Source organism: Populus euphratica, unplaced genomic scaffold (assembly GCF_000495115.2).
Source record: "Populus euphratica unplaced genomic scaffold, PopEup_1.0 scaffold213.1, whole genome shotgun sequence".
Classification (NCBI taxonomy): domain Eukaryota; kingdom Viridiplantae; phylum Streptophyta; class Magnoliopsida; order Malpighiales; family Salicaceae; genus Populus; species Populus euphratica.
Genome location: NW_011499916.1, coordinates 880319 through 895579, shown reverse-complemented (window position 1 = coordinate 895579; position 15261 = coordinate 880319). Strand labels below are relative to the sequence as shown.

The 15261-nt window shown below is 31.7% G+C and overlaps 2 protein-coding genes across 5 annotated transcripts; both read left to right on the top strand.

Annotated features, from left to right (window-relative positions):
* The first annotated feature begins 2778 nt into the window (after nucleotides 1–2778).
* Nucleotides 2779–6598, top strand: LOC105134649 (optic atrophy 3 protein homolog). 4 transcript variants are annotated; one of them, XM_011039132.1, is made up of 5 exons: nucleotides 2779–3110; nucleotides 3953–4087; nucleotides 5163–5249; nucleotides 5936–6071; nucleotides 6312–6598. In XM_011039132.1, the coding sequence occupies exons 1-5, from the start codon at nucleotides 2982–2984 to the stop codon at nucleotides 6344–6346; spliced, it is 522 nt and encodes a 173-aa protein (XP_011037434.1). In that variant the 5' UTR covers nucleotides 2779–2981; the 3' UTR covers nucleotides 6347–6598. The 4 variants fall into 4 exon arrangements, 2 of the variants coding, with proteins under 2 accessions (XP_011037434.1, XP_011037435.1); XM_011039133.1 differs by having other exon boundaries at nucleotides 2780–3110; nucleotides 6362–6598; XR_844035.1 differs by having other exon boundaries at nucleotides 2787–3110; nucleotides 5936–6177; nucleotides 6322–6598.
* Nucleotides 6599–9808: 3210 nt separating this feature from the next.
* Nucleotides 9809–13412, top strand: LOC105134648 (transcription factor VOZ1-like). The gene is given in 6 exon segments (XM_011039131.1): nucleotides 9809–10032; nucleotides 10485–10732; nucleotides 10844–11014; nucleotides 11968–12336; nucleotides 12338–12482; nucleotides 12796–13412. Coding segments are annotated over 5 exon segments (1410 nt in total). The 5' UTR covers nucleotides 9809–10032; nucleotides 10485–10507; the 3' UTR covers nucleotides 13296–13412.
* Nucleotides 13413–15261: the final 1849 nt, after the last annotated feature.

The window sequence follows — 15261 nt, the reverse complement described above, 5'->3', positions numbered from 1 at the left end:
TTTTTTTCTTATATATAATATTTACAATAATAACAAGTTGCTAAGGAAATTTCTACTAGTCAATCTTTTTGATCAAGTCTATGATATAGATAGGATTCATGTGGAAAGAACGATTAATCTCTACTCCAATTAACTTTTTATTTATTTTTTTCTTATATATAATATTTACAATAATAACAAGTTGCTAAGGAAATTTCTACTAGTCAATCTTTTTGATCAAGTCTATGATATAGATAGGATTCATGTGGAAAGAACGATTAATCTCTACTCCAATTAACTTTTTATTTATTTTTTTCTTATATATAATATTTACAATAATAGAGATTTGATATTTCATAATTAAATGAGTAGTTTTTTTTAAAAAAATTATATTGAGGACACTAAAATGGAGTGATATGACAACTTTTTTTCTAATATGCATTACTGTGTTGGCAATATATAATATTTGGATGCCAAATAGCATAAAAAAATTTGTTTTTAATTTTTTAATCTTTTATAATTACATTCCCTCAATAATTAAAATAAAATAAAAACCATCAATCAAGATGATCATTGTAGCAAAAAACATAGTTCATTGTAGATTGAAATAGTAAAAATAATACTTTTACTATTCTTAAACAAAATCATTTAACTAGTTATTAGAGATAAAACAGTCTTTTCCATAGGGTTTATTTGCTATTATTATATTAAACATGGATAAATTGGTCTTTTTGCATTTTAGAGCACATTTTAAGGACTTAAATACACTTAAAATAAAATAAAATAAAAATAAAACTAGGGTGCAATATCTTATTTTTTTATTGCTACTTTTTTACCATTTATTTATTTATTTCAATTTTCCCTCAATATTTAATTTCATGTAATTTTTTTATCTAATTTTACTCTCATTCTTTTAATTGCTATTTTTTTTTATTTTCTAGATTTTTATTTTTATTTTCAACTTAGTCCCTCATTATTTTCATTTATTTAGTTTTTATATCAGATTTTGTCCTCAATGTTTTGATTATTATCTGTTTTCTTTTAATTTTGAATGATTAGAAATTTCACTTCATGATTTTTTCATATTTTTCTTCTATGGGATAATCTCGATCTCATGACCTAAATTATGAGTTTTAACTAATCTGATCTCATATCCCAGGTCACGAATAAGTCAAATTAACTCAGGTTTTTTTCAACTTTTTTAAAGTTTGTTTTTCATCATTTGGTTAACTTAAGAATTGACATCAATTGTTTTATTCAATTTCCTCTATACAGGGTTATCCTAGTCTCAGGACCAAGCCATAAATTTAACATGCTAACTTGAGTTAGATGTTATAGCGTTCACTATTATAAAATTCTCCAATATCTTTAAAAAGATAACAATTAATTATTAAAAAAATTTACAATAATAAATAATTAATAATTAATCAAATTCAGATATATAGATTATAGTTTTCAAAATTCTACACAAAAAGTGAGTGATATAACACCAATCTTTTTCTTTTAAAAAATAAAAGGGATCTGTGATTGATCGTTTATATTGTTTTTGAGTTATAGTGTCTCACTTCCAAGTTGATCAGAATTCTTCAACATAACCCAAAAAATGTAATTTCTTATCCTTTTGATGTGGTAGAAACATACATATGGAATAATTCATCTCCTGATCTTATATTTTTTATGTAAATTTATTTTTACATTTCAACTAATCAAAATTAATATTTGAGATTATAAATAAAAAATACAAAGAATAAATATCAAGTAAAGAATAATAAAGTTTTTTCATCAATATTATGGACTCATTAACTAAAATTTAATATCATTCCGATCTTTATATTACTCGAACACTTTTCATTGTCAATTATTAACTTCTTCCCGTTATTGCCTCTTGTTATTGAATTTTCATGTGATATAAAATATAATTTTATCTTTGTTTTTTTATTTATTAAAATCAAATATATTCATTAAAAAATATTTAAAAATAAAAACATGTATTATATTAAATACTATAAAATTATTAAATTAAAAAATTTCTAAATACTTTATAGTTGTTGTTCCACCTTGAAGGAGGACATGTGATTTATCTCAAAATCATATCATGGGTCTTTGATATTTTTATTTTTTTTATTTTTAATTTTATAATTTGAAATTATATTATTAGGCCCTAAATTTTGTGATTTTTTTTATATGAGGTTATACTAAATTATGAGTTAGTCAAGTTAACTCAGGTTGACTATAATTTTTTCACATTTGTTTTTATTTCACTTCATTCTTTTCTTTTAGGTCCTTTTTTTTTAAAAAAAAATAATTTTTTATCTTGATCTTATATTTTGGGTCATAGGTTAGTCTAGTTAACTTAGGTTGATTCAAGTTTTTTTCAATGTTTTTTTAAATTATTATTTTTTTAATTTTGTTCTTTAATATTAGATGATTGAATTTTAAGCCTTGTAATTTTTTTTCGCTTTTTTTTCTATTGGGTTGACTCGGGTTATGGGTTAATCAAGTTATTCTAAGTTTTTTATTAATTCAACTTCAGTACTTTTTATATTTTTTTTTAAAAATATTTTTTAGCCGATTTCATATCATAGGTGATATATTATCGAGTGCATCTAGATTGACTCAGTTTTTTCTTTGACTTTTCTTTATTAAAATTTATTTAATTATTTAATATTAAATTATTATATCTTAAACTTTGTTAATTTTTCCTATTTCCTTTATGCGGAAAATATAGATTATCCCGGTTTGTTATTCTCAACAATTTTTTTTAGCATCGACTACCTATCTAACAAAACCTAAACCACTTACATGAAACCAAACCGAACTGGAGCTGGCCCAATGGACCAACCAGCTTGGGTTTTAGCATTTGGGAAAGTTTTTAGAGAAGTGGGAGCATGTCTAATTAGCATCATGCCGGAATGAAAATTTCAGAACGTCCTGTGGAGGGAAAGGACTGCTCTGTCAAGAAGAAGAAGAAACGCTACAGAACGTAAAAAGGTACAATAAGTATGATATTACCAGTCGTAAAGCTAGGAACCCTTGCTCTCAAAACATTTTGCAAGCCCATTGCTAATCGTCTCAAGAAGGAAGCAGGGTTGCACCCTAAGTTCCGTCACTTCATCATCAACATGGCCCAGGTTTGCTTTTTTCCTTTCTTTTCTTTACATTTTTAAGTTATTTGATTTATGGGTTTTGTCTAAAAATTTGTTCTTGTTAATGGCATACCTTTTATTTTCTAATTTTTATTGTTTTTTGGCATTAATAGTGTTGGTTGGTTGCTTGATCACTGATACTGTGTTTCTAAATAATGGGTTGGTCTTGAACTTGGTAAATGTAACTTCATCAAATTAATTGATTGGAGGCTTTTGTCTAAAAATGTGTTCTCGTTAATGGTGTACCTTTTGTTTTCTGGTTTATTTCTTGGTTTTGTTATTAATACAGGGTTGATGGTCTTGAACTTGGTGTATAGATTCATTAATGGTACTACAACCCTGTTGCGTAAGCAAGGTTATGTTGTTAAGTGTTGCTCTGTTAAGATTTGATTCACTCTAATCAATGCCAGATCATTTGTAATTGTGGCCTTTATTACATTCAGTAGGTAGTCACTGTAATACATACATGATATGGCCATTTTCATTGTGTACTCTGCCTGCCTGCGTCCTATAGCATGGAAAGTTTTTATCCATTCAAGGTTGATTCTTTTCTCTTACTTTACGGGCTGGGAATCCACATGAAATATGTTTACCTTGCGTGTGTCTCATGATTAGGTGGAAACGTTTTTGTTGTTATGCTGAAGAAATTATGATTGTCTATGTTTGCAATGAAATGCGATGTTAAGCTGAAAATCATCATCTATTTTTGCACTGCGCTTCATTGTGTCTTTTGACCCCGGAAACTTGTTTTGTTGTAATTCATGATTTCTCTTCTCTTGTTTGAAATAAAGAATGTAAGAAATATGTTCATTTTGTGACTGAATCAGGCAAATCATAGATTCAGTACAAAAATGCAAAGACGCATTTATGGCCATTCAGTTGATGCTGTAATACGACCATTGGATGAGGAGAAGGCTGTCCAAGCTGCTGCAGATCTTATTGGGGAACTCTTTGTGTTTTCGGTACTGGCATTTCCTGCCTTTATTGTTTGTGTAATTTGGATCTGAAAAATCAAGCATATCCATGGTAGGAAAAGTTTATTGTATGTGTGTTTTGTGTTTGCATATGCTTCCTATACATGAATGAGTCTGAGCTGCATGCTTGTGTACTGAGACTATGGAGATGCTAGTTGGTTGGTTCTAATACCTCTTGTCACAACCTGTGATGTGTCTACCCTGTAAGGACTAGTCACGAGTTACAATCATTCAAATGGGCCTGGTATGAAATACTATGGTGATAAAATAGCCTTTCTGGTTATTGGGTTATCAGAAGTTGCCGGTTGTTTTTTTATTTTAATGTTATTGTTGCTTTTAAAGAAACAGATGCACATTTTGATTTACTTGACCATGTGGGTATGCAATTTCCACTATCGTAGGGCTACAGCAATTTGATATCTATGCCATAGTGTGTGAATGCACGAGGAGGCTTGTTATACTCATTTTGGGCTCATTTCAGTGAAGACTTTTTGTTTCCTAACCTTTCTGTGAATGGATCAAAGAAATGAAACCATTATAGTTTCAAATAAAATTAATCATTGACACCTGTTTACTACATGCAGTGGCGAAGCTAGAAATATTCTTTAAGTGGGGGGGATATTTTTTCATTGACAAGAAAAAAGAAAATTGATGCATTTTTATATGGAACTATGTGAAAAGATAAAAAAGAAGGACTAATGGGAGAAGTTAGAAAATTAAGGTGGGGCAATTGATGCATTTTTAATTGCATTCATGTAAAAGGACTTTGGGGGTGTGGGGGGGTTCGAAATATTAAGGGAGGCAATTGACCCCTTGTCCAAAATGTGGATTCGCCCCTAACTACTTGTAAAGGCAAGTTGGAAGCCGACCTGTGGGTTTGCACCAAATTTGCTATTGTCGTACCTATAATATTATCAGCCTGAGAAACATTGTAGCTGACCCCTGTCCAGAAGTCAATTTGACCTTCATCTATGTTATTTTCATGATGATTTTTGGATGGTCCTGCTGAACTGTACAAACTTACTTTTCTATAAGCTGGCTAAACATATATAAACATTATCAGGTTGCTGGAGCTGCTGTTATTTCCGAGGTGCAAAGAAGTTCCAGATCTGAAGCGCGAAAGGAGGAGAAGCGAAGACAGGAAATTGAGGTATACAATAAGCTATTCCTTGATTTAGCTTATTGTTAGTGTATTTTGAAATTACACTATTCACATTCTTAGGCATCTTTTAAGATGCTTCCTCTTATTATGCATTGCTCGTTGCATTTTCTATTCTTTTTGGCTTCTTGCCATTTTGGAGGATAGATGGTTGAGAAGGGGTGGGATATAGTGGATATAGGGTGTACCATCTCTTGTATAGATAAAGGGATTGCTGGTACCATGAAGACTAGGATGTAGAAAGCAATGGATGCCTTTGTAAACATTGAAGTATTGGTGGAGGTATTCGTATCAAAAGTATAGGGCCTAGCTGATTTTGTAATGATTTTTTTTTATCTGCAGTTTTTCTTTGTGGCTGGTGGAGTATCTTGTTGGCTCATTGCACAGAACTGCAGATCTTTTATGTTTGTCAAGTTTTGAAGTGATTAAAATACATCTTAATTTTTCTTATACATGCAATCTTGGTTTCTTTTTCTTTTCTTCTTTCTTTTTTGTATAAGAAGGAAAGTAAAGCAAAGAATTACAGTGAACACAAGCTGGGGAATGAGAGCTCTGAAACATGGGTGGACTTCTAATAATTGTGCCAATTTATTGTTACCTAACTTTAGGAATATACAGACATTAAATCCCCCGTCTATTTGACTTTAGAACTAAGTTTCTCCTACCATCTGTCACAGGCGATGATGCGAAGAGATGAAGAATTAGCAAAAGAAATTCAGGTTCTCAAACAGATGCTTGATGAGGTGGATCAACTTGCTAGAGGACGAGGTATTGCTGGGTTTTCCCATTTCAAGCATGGCCATGCTACTGAAGATGGAAATGGAAAACCAACTTGATCACTCAAAAATTAAGTAGAGCAAGAAGTTTACTGGAAGAACTGACCTAACTTACTTTGCACCCTTGCTCCTCGCTAGGGAAAGTAATTTTCTCCTTCCATATACTTCATATTATCTATGTTGGCTGAACTTCAATTCCTTGATCTATTGCGTTTGTATATTATATACCTAGCTTCTATGTGAATAGGTTATACTCTGTTCCTCAAATTTTCTGTTTGCATTTACAGAATCCCGACAATGGTCGAGAACTGAATACTTTGTACAAAGGCTTCAATTAACTCATGCGGCCAGGCATCAAGTGCTTATGAAGTTTCCAATTCTCTAATCGACAGAATCATATGCTAGTGGATCTAGGTCCCATTTGTGGGTGAAAATCAATTACATATGCTTTGTGTTTATGCTGGACCGTCTGCATATTCAGTTTCTGTTGTAATTTTTCAGATATATACATACCAATGGGTCAGTTTTCAATGGAAACTCTATCTTGATCATGCTTTAACAAAGTATTGAACAAATTTCTAAACTAGTAATTGATATGCTGGGCTTTGAGTAAGGTGAGACTAACCATGTATTTTGATCATTTTCGAAATAATCTTCAAGGAAAAGCATGAAATAATAATCTCCAAGAAAAACAAGGATGCTTTTTTATGTCAAACTTTATTTACTATTCATTGCAATTTTATAGGTAGTTTGGGACTGCATTCCATTCCATGTTTAATTAAATTTTAAAAAAATTCAAAATCAATATTTTTAAATTTTTAGATTGTTTTGATATATTGATATTAAAAATAATTTTTTTAAAATAAAAAAATATCATTTTGATATATTTTAATTTGAAAACATTTTGAAAAATAATTATTTCTCTTTTTTTTTTTATATGAAAAACTATTAAATTATTAAAAAGAACATGGAGGAATTAATTAATTCTAGTTGACTCCCTTCAAACAATATTTTATTTTTAATCTTCACAATTTTTTTCATTTGGTTTTTTTTATTTAGTTACTAATTGAAAATTAATAATCATAATTTGTTCCTTCTTGTTTTTTAATGGGACTAATGTAATCATCATTGAATTGATTCTTGATTTTATAGAAATCTATTTGATTTTCTTGTTTGTGCAAAATTGAAAGTATGGAAAACAAAATTAAAGAAGAAGAAAAAAAACACAACCTTATTATAATTTTTTTTTTAAAAAAAAAAGTTGTTCCATTGCCTTTTTAGTAAATTTTACCTTGGGGTTTTGCAAAAGTTACTATTTGATCCCTTTTAACTTAGGGATGAAATGTTTTAGTTCAAGAATTTATTTATTTTTCTATTTTAGTTCTTGATTTGAAAGATAAAAGAGAAAGTGATGTTAGTGGAAGCACAATGAAATAATAGCAACCATAAAAAAAAATAGAAAACAAGCTGAATTTGATTCAGACACAATAAATTCTAAAAACCTTATTTTATTTCTCGAATAATAATGTGATCAAAGTTGTTTCCTAAAAAGGTTTACAATGCTTTTTATAGGTTAGAAAAACTAACCTAGACTAGAAAACATAACAAGAATTCTAAGTCATAAAGGAAATTAACATAAAATCCAAAAATAAATAATAATTTCATAGCTAACTAGGAAAACAAGAGTACTAGGTTCTAAAATGCAATTATAAAAGATTCAATGGTTCACTTAGCAATATAGTTGTTGTCCCAAGAAAAATAGTATGTAGAATCATCTAAGAATATTTGATCTCAATCCAACAATCAGATTTCCTGTTTTTGTAGTTTTAATGTACTAACTAGGCCAAGTAGTCCCAAACCTTTTTTTTTTATCTAGATATATTCCATTAGTCCGTAAAAATATATCTTAGGTTATTTATATAACCTGTTTTGATCAAATCCTCGTATAGAGGTGTCAGATCCTTACTTGAATGCTCAAAACCTCTTTGTTTCTACAAGGCGAGCTACATCTCATCTTAATCTTTAGTTTGAGAGATGAGAGAGAGAGAGAGTCACTAAAAAAGGATGAAGGAGAGAGAAAGTTATTAGTTGATCAAGTTTTAGCCACAAAATATTCATTCTTAGTGTTAACGGGTTTCTTTTTTATTAGAGAAGTTCTATTCATGTGTTATTTGGCCTTGATCTTGCCTAAAAAAATAGGTTAAGGTTGGGTAAGGTTTTCAAAATTGGGTTGATTTTGTGTTTTTTAAACCAATTTTTTTCAAGTTTAAGACCACAAATGAGTTTTTTAAAGTCTTTAGAATGTATTGTAGGTGCTCTCACATGAAAAATTGATTGGAAAATGAGTTTTGGGGTCTAAAAAGTTGATCCTTGATTTCTCAATCACTACTATGGTGGTCAGAAATTGGATCTCTATACAACATATTATTTATCTTTCTTTTAAAAAAGAGCAAATGACATGCAAATAAATAAATAAATAAAATCAACCTAGATGTACGAGCCTAGGTTTTCATGCCTTAGCTTCCTAAGGCTTTTGGGTTTCTTGCTAGGCCTAAAAGCACTTTATCTTATTTTATTTGTTTCTATTTATTCTTGGAAGTTTTAATTCAAATCCTTTTTTCTTATGATTGTTTTTAGTTTGCATTAGTTTCTTTATTTGTATTTTGATTAAGATCATCTCTTATATTTTTTTAGATTGTTAATGGTTTCATTAAAAAATATATATTTTATAAAAAAGTTATTAGATTGGTAAAGATTATGATCTAGGTCATAATTTAAACGGGTTAGTTCAAGTTTATAAAAAATATCATTATTTTAGTATTTTTTATTAAAAAAACATTAAATCAACATTATTTTAATTTTTTTAATAAACAAATCAAGTTTTAACCTAATCAATCGGGTTAATTAAGTCATATCTTAAAACCTGGGTCCATATAAAATATTATGGTGTTAATATTAAAAAAAATATCCATAATTTTTTTTAATTAAACTTAATTTTAATTGTGTCAATTAGATGATGGTTAAACCTATTATCCTAATTGAGTTACTTTGATTTAATTTTCACATGATATAATTTAAAATATAAGGTAAGTATGAAGCCATGTAGGGGTCTCCAAGTTGATATATGCAGTTTAATAAGATAAAAAAATTTAATTAATAAAATATTTTTTTTATCTCTATATTCAAGTGTCTATGGTATTTTTTTTTATAGTTGTAATGATTATTTTTTATTTTTATATAATGAATGACATGGAATTTTTTTTTATAAAGGTAATAAATAATAATAATAATAATAATAAAAGTAATTATAGCAGCAAATTATTTGGTTTCTATATAAAGAATTATACTCTTAACAACTTGTTAATGTAATTTTTTTCCCTTCAAAAATCCACTATTAACTTGGTATTGAAAACCATGGAATTATCCATTTCAATCAATGTCATGTTCTTTCTTCCTTTTCTCGTCAAATTGTTTTGTTGTTGGATATATTATCTCATCAAATAAGGAGATAAAAGAACATTAATTGAATAATGTTAATTTATCATAGAATGAGCAATTTTTTTAATAAAATAATAGTCTTGGTTTTCTTTCATAAATAATGATTTGATTTTTATTAATTTCTAAAATAATTTGAGATTTTTTCTTTATTTTTTAATGAGCTCCATAGTTTTTTATATATATATATATATATAACTCGGATTTTAATTCATATTCTACTCTTTTTTAAAAGATATTTGTATTTACATTTTTAAATATGAATGATGTTTGATTTCAGCAAATTCGTTTAAAATACAATCAATATTTTTGTTTTTTCAGGACACGGAAAGAAAAGGTCGGGACAACACAAGCCTTCTATGTAGTTTGGCGGGCACCAAACCTTCTTCCCTTCCAAATCCAAAACCATAAAATACTACAGCCAGTACTAAAACCTCTTTCTTTCTCGAATCCCTAGCCCCATCAATAAGACCTTTGCTGCTGTCCTACTTTTTTTTTTTGAGGTAATAAATTTATTGTCTTTCTTTCTTTTTTATTTTTTTTTCAGTTTAATTTATGTTTATTGTTTTTGCTTCACTGTGTTTCTGTGATGATTGGCACATACTGGCTTTTGGGTTTTTGTTTTATGTTTTAGATAAAAAAATCATCAATATTTTATGCGATTTCTATGATTATTGTTAGAGGCGAAAGATTCAGCTTTGTGGTGATATTTGTTTTTATGCACAAGTGAGATGTGTGGGTTTTGATTTTGATGTTTTGTTATATCTGGTTTTGAGGATTGAAACAAGTGGCAAAAGGGGTTTCTTAGTTTATTTTGTGCCCTGGTTTTTGTCTCCTGGAAAGTCTTTATCCTGTGCTGTTTTAGTTTCTTATTCACCTTTTTTTGGATGCTTCATGTCGAAGAAGTTTTGATTTTTGGTGTGAAACTTAATTTTTTGATTCTGGTTTGTTTAAGGATTTTGAGGAGGGAGAGGTTCAATGCAGAAAGGTAAGAAGAGTAAATGCACGTCTAGGTCGCACCATCTGTTGATGGACAATGCAAAAGCCCGGCTAAATGATCTTCTTGAAAGGTTCTCTAACCTTCAAGCTGCAAGGAAAGAGGGGTGGAATAGTGATGTTGCTGTGTTGGAGGAGCAGGTGTATCAAGGTCTTCGTGAGTGGAAAGCTGAGCTTGATGTGCCATCACCTGCCAATTCTTTGCTTGTTAGCATCTCCTATTTGCTATTGTGGATAATGAAATATTTGTATTGCCTGTCAGTGTGGTGTTGTCTTTAAAGAATTTAGATTAGTTAATTTGGGATGGGTATTTTGTAGGATATCAGTCTGGGATCCTTTTCAGATGATATAGGCCGCTTGTTACAATTGTATGAGGAAGAAGATGATGCGACAAGTCCACTAACAATGCAGTCAGTTTTGAAGCCAGAAATGCAGCCCGAGCCTAATTTTCATAACCTTAATTCTGGCAATTTAACAACATTTCAACATGTAAGATCCTATTTGGGGATTATTATAATGTTCTTCTGACTAGTAAGTTGTAGCAATGCATCATACTTCACAGTTCATATCATTTTGGTTCTTTGTAGTTCACTTTCATTTATTTAAAAAGGCTACATCATGATTACCTACAAGTATGAAGAAATGGAATTTTAAGTCTTGCACTGTATTTTTCTGGTTTACCGACATGGAAATTGGAAAAAAGAAAAAACCATGTTAGCTCCTGGCTGAGGCAAGTCATATACAGAAAGATTATGGTCCTTTTAATTATTATTATTTTTTTCCCTTACTGAATATACGTTCTCTTATCATTTTACTTTGAAGCTTGATGCCATAGTTCACATGGAGGGTGTAGATTGTCTTCTTACTTGCTATCTGTTATTGCACATTATAACAATTGCTTTTTTTTTTTTGAAAAAAGAAAAAGAAGCAAGCCTATTGCTTGAAGGTAATTTAGTGAAGCCAATGTGGGACATATTATAAGCCTAGAAGGTGATTTTATGTTTTGCAAGTTTCATAGGGGGGTCTCGATGTTACTAGCCTTGTGGTTTGTTCAAGTCCCAGCACATCTCTAACATAGAACTTTAAGACCAATAGATGCAACTATCCAAGTGTTGAGAAAACTGTAAGGCCCTGCCCTGATTTGATTTTGGGAAGATACATGTCCAAGACTATGACAACAATAAACATTTGGATGGGAACCATTTCTTAAATGCTAATCCATAGTACTTGAGCTGTTTTTTGTTAATGATTTGAGCTTTTAGCAAGATTCATATTACTTTTTGTTTCATTTGCACGTCCATGTGTAATTTCAGTGATCAACTGAAGTATTCATTTACTGTCATTCACATGGTATTCAGTTCCTAGTGCCCTAAGTTTTGATCTTTCATGGCATAAAGATATTCTCGGTGATGACTGATTAGCATACAACATTTACATTTCAGGAATATTTGGTGAATAGTCATGGTCAGGGGCTTGGTTTTCAAGGGTTTCATCAACCCAACAGCTCTGCCTCTGGTTTGCAAAATGTAGTGGTTAGCGCCCCCGATACAACTACTTTATTGGATTGTCAACAGTGCACTTTGCATGAAGAATTTGACCCCGGGCTTTTTGGTGGCACCAATGACATTGAAGAGCGTGGAAAAAATGCTGAGAGTAACAATCTGCAGTATATCAGCCCTCCACCTTCTGCTTTTATGGGGCCTAAATGTGCTTTATGGGACTGCACCAGGCCTGCTCAAGGATCTGAATGGTGCAAGGACTACTGTAGCAGCTTTCATGCTACCCTGGCCTTAAATGAAGGCCCCCCCAGTTATGGCCCCAGTTTTGCGGCCTAGAGGCATTAATTTGAAGGATAATTTACTATTTGACGCCCTTATTGCAAAGATGCAAGGTAAGAATGTTGGTATTCCTCAGTGTGAAGGGGCTGCTGTCATGAAATCCCCATGGAATGCTGCTGGTAAGCCCGCATGCGTGCCTCCCCCTTTCTCCCTTTGCTTAATTTTCAAGTGCAATTTCTTGTTACATTGCATATTTGATCTACAGCATTCTTGCTCTTATTCAGTAATGGTGAATAATTCATTTTAATACCGTAGAAGATTCATCTATGATCAAGGTCTCTATGTTGTAAGCTAATTATTTGATGTGGTATAAGATTCATCTATGATTCAAAAATCCATGTGGTCGGCTAATTATGTTTTTTCTTGTGACAATATGGTTGAAAAAGTTGCCATATCTTATTTTGGCTTATTCATTTTGTGTCCATGTCGTAGAACTATTTGATCTCTCATTACTCGATGGTGAAACAATTAGGGAGTGGCTCTTTTTTGACAAGCCAAGAAGGGCGTTTGACAGCGGAAATAGGAAGCAGAGGTCATTGCCAGACTACAGTGGCCGTGGTTGGCATGAATCAAGAAAGCAGGTGATGAAAGAGCTTGGGGGCCAGAAGAAATCCTATTATATGGACCCACAACCTGCAGGCTGTCATGAGTGGCATTTATTTGAATATGAGATCAACAACTGCGATTTATGTGCATTATATAGGTTAGAACTCAAGCTTGCTAATGGAAAGAAGTCTCTGAAAGGAAAAGTTCCAAAGGATCCACTCGCTGATTTGCAGAAGAAAATGGGAAGGCTCACTGCTGTTGTAACTTCTGGTAACGGCCCCACTCTTGAGGGAAAGGAAAGGCTTATAGAGAAAACTGATTCTGGAGATGTTAATTGTGCTCATGATCACAAAACTTCTGGCACCGGCATGGGACCCGGGCCATGATTCCATACAATCATTTTCTAAATAGCTTTGGCATAATACGCGGAACATAGTTTCAGAATGTTACTTGATTGTGGAAACTAACAGAATTCTATAACAAGGTATCTCTGATGATTCTTTGGCAAGTAATGGCTGGTGATTTTGTATAGATAAAGATTACTGCTTTAGTAACATCTTGGCATTACTTTTCTTTCCAGTTAGCAATGGCAGCCGCTCATCAGCTCTGTTGATTTGAAGAGACATCTTGGTTTGCTTTATATATTGTTTTGAGAAAAACCAAAAATGGTTAACAAGGATTTAAGGGTTCTAACTTGGAGGTTTTTATACGTAGAGGACTAAGTTATAACTGCATTCAAAAGTCAGGGCCTAAGGAATAATTCACTATAAAAGATCGAACATTATCTAAATAAATACTTGCCCAGAATCCAGATATCCACAGGTTGCAGATTAAACAATAGTGCCTTCGTTTTTCTTTCTTTAATTAAACCAGGAAATAATGATCTTAACTTTTTTTGGGGTGGCAGCCCTTTGGGATCCTAAAAACCCTAGCAATTTCCTCTAGCAGATCTTGCACTAATTTTGGCAATTTTCCAGTAGCCTCTTGCTCAGCTTTCAAACTCTAAATTTATAGTAATAGTTCATTTATCCTCTTTTTAAGCTCCTGTACAAAATCTGAACCATAATTAATATCTGAATTCTACAATCTCATTCCTGAAGCCTAACTGAATACTCAGTATACTGTAACTCCATTGACAGATACAGAAATCTTACAAGATTGGCCCGAGACATTTTAACCATTGGACTCCAAGCACCATATCACAACCCCCTAATTGAATGACAAGGGCTTGAGCTTGAAATTGGAATCCTTGAATGGGAAATTTAAGATTTTAATTTAATTTACGCTTTAAATCAACTTAAAGCTCTTGGAGGTTAATCAAATCCTCCTCCTACCTCCTGGGTCTCCTCTACTTCAGTAAGAAACAGCTTCGGACCACCTTGCACCATGGTGAGCTGGGCTGGAATGTTTTTTTTTTTTTTTCACACTTCCCTCAGGTAATGGGAGTTTAATTGGCTCATAGCCTGCAGATGGTTTAAATGCTGCCAAGAATGGCATGCCAGTGAGCTCCAAACCTAAGAGCAACTCTTCAAACTGATCCCTCTCCACAGTTCATTCACTTCCGAAAGCACAGTATATCACAGAAATGGCCTCGAATTCTCCAAGCCACTTAGACCACTTCTCATCTAAAGTTGAGGTGCTTGGCTCTGGTATAACTGGTCCTGAAAGCAATACAGATTTGCCGAACTGGTTTGTTTCCAACATAATTGTCGCACCCTCGTGAGCGGAGAGCGGCGTCGTGGCTACCATCAATTGATTTCGGGGTCTTTTAGTTTTATTTTTGTGTAAAAGGGAGTCGCCACCTAGTATTATGTTCACTAGGAAATCTAATTGGTCTTTCAGAGATTCTAAGGCAAGAGACTGGTTGCGTAAAGGGAAGATGTTAGCACCCCTAGTACGCTTTACCTAAGGTAAGCTGCTTGGTGTTTGGTTTGTCTTATAATTGCTATGGTGTTGATGTTTTCTAATCCCATCAGTTTTTCTCGGTTTGATTCTAACTAAATTTATTAAAAAAGAAATCCAAGGAGATTCAACGTGTTTTACAAGCTCAATTTTCCTTTGGTATTTCAAGAGTTTTGCGACTCGTAAATCGCAAGGAGGAGGGACAAAAATTAGAAATCTAGAGTGCTTTAAAACTCTATTTTTTGTCTTAGTGTTTTATCCTCTCACGACTCGTAAACCATGGAGTAAAAAAAAAATTGAAATGTCCTCGATTATAATCAAGGCTTCTTTCAAGGATGTGTGCGGATTTATTATTCCTAGAAAATTATTTTGGATATTTACCACTCCGGGTTTCTTTATCCAAATATTAACAGTGAATAATAACAAATTATTCCCAATAATATTTTGGAT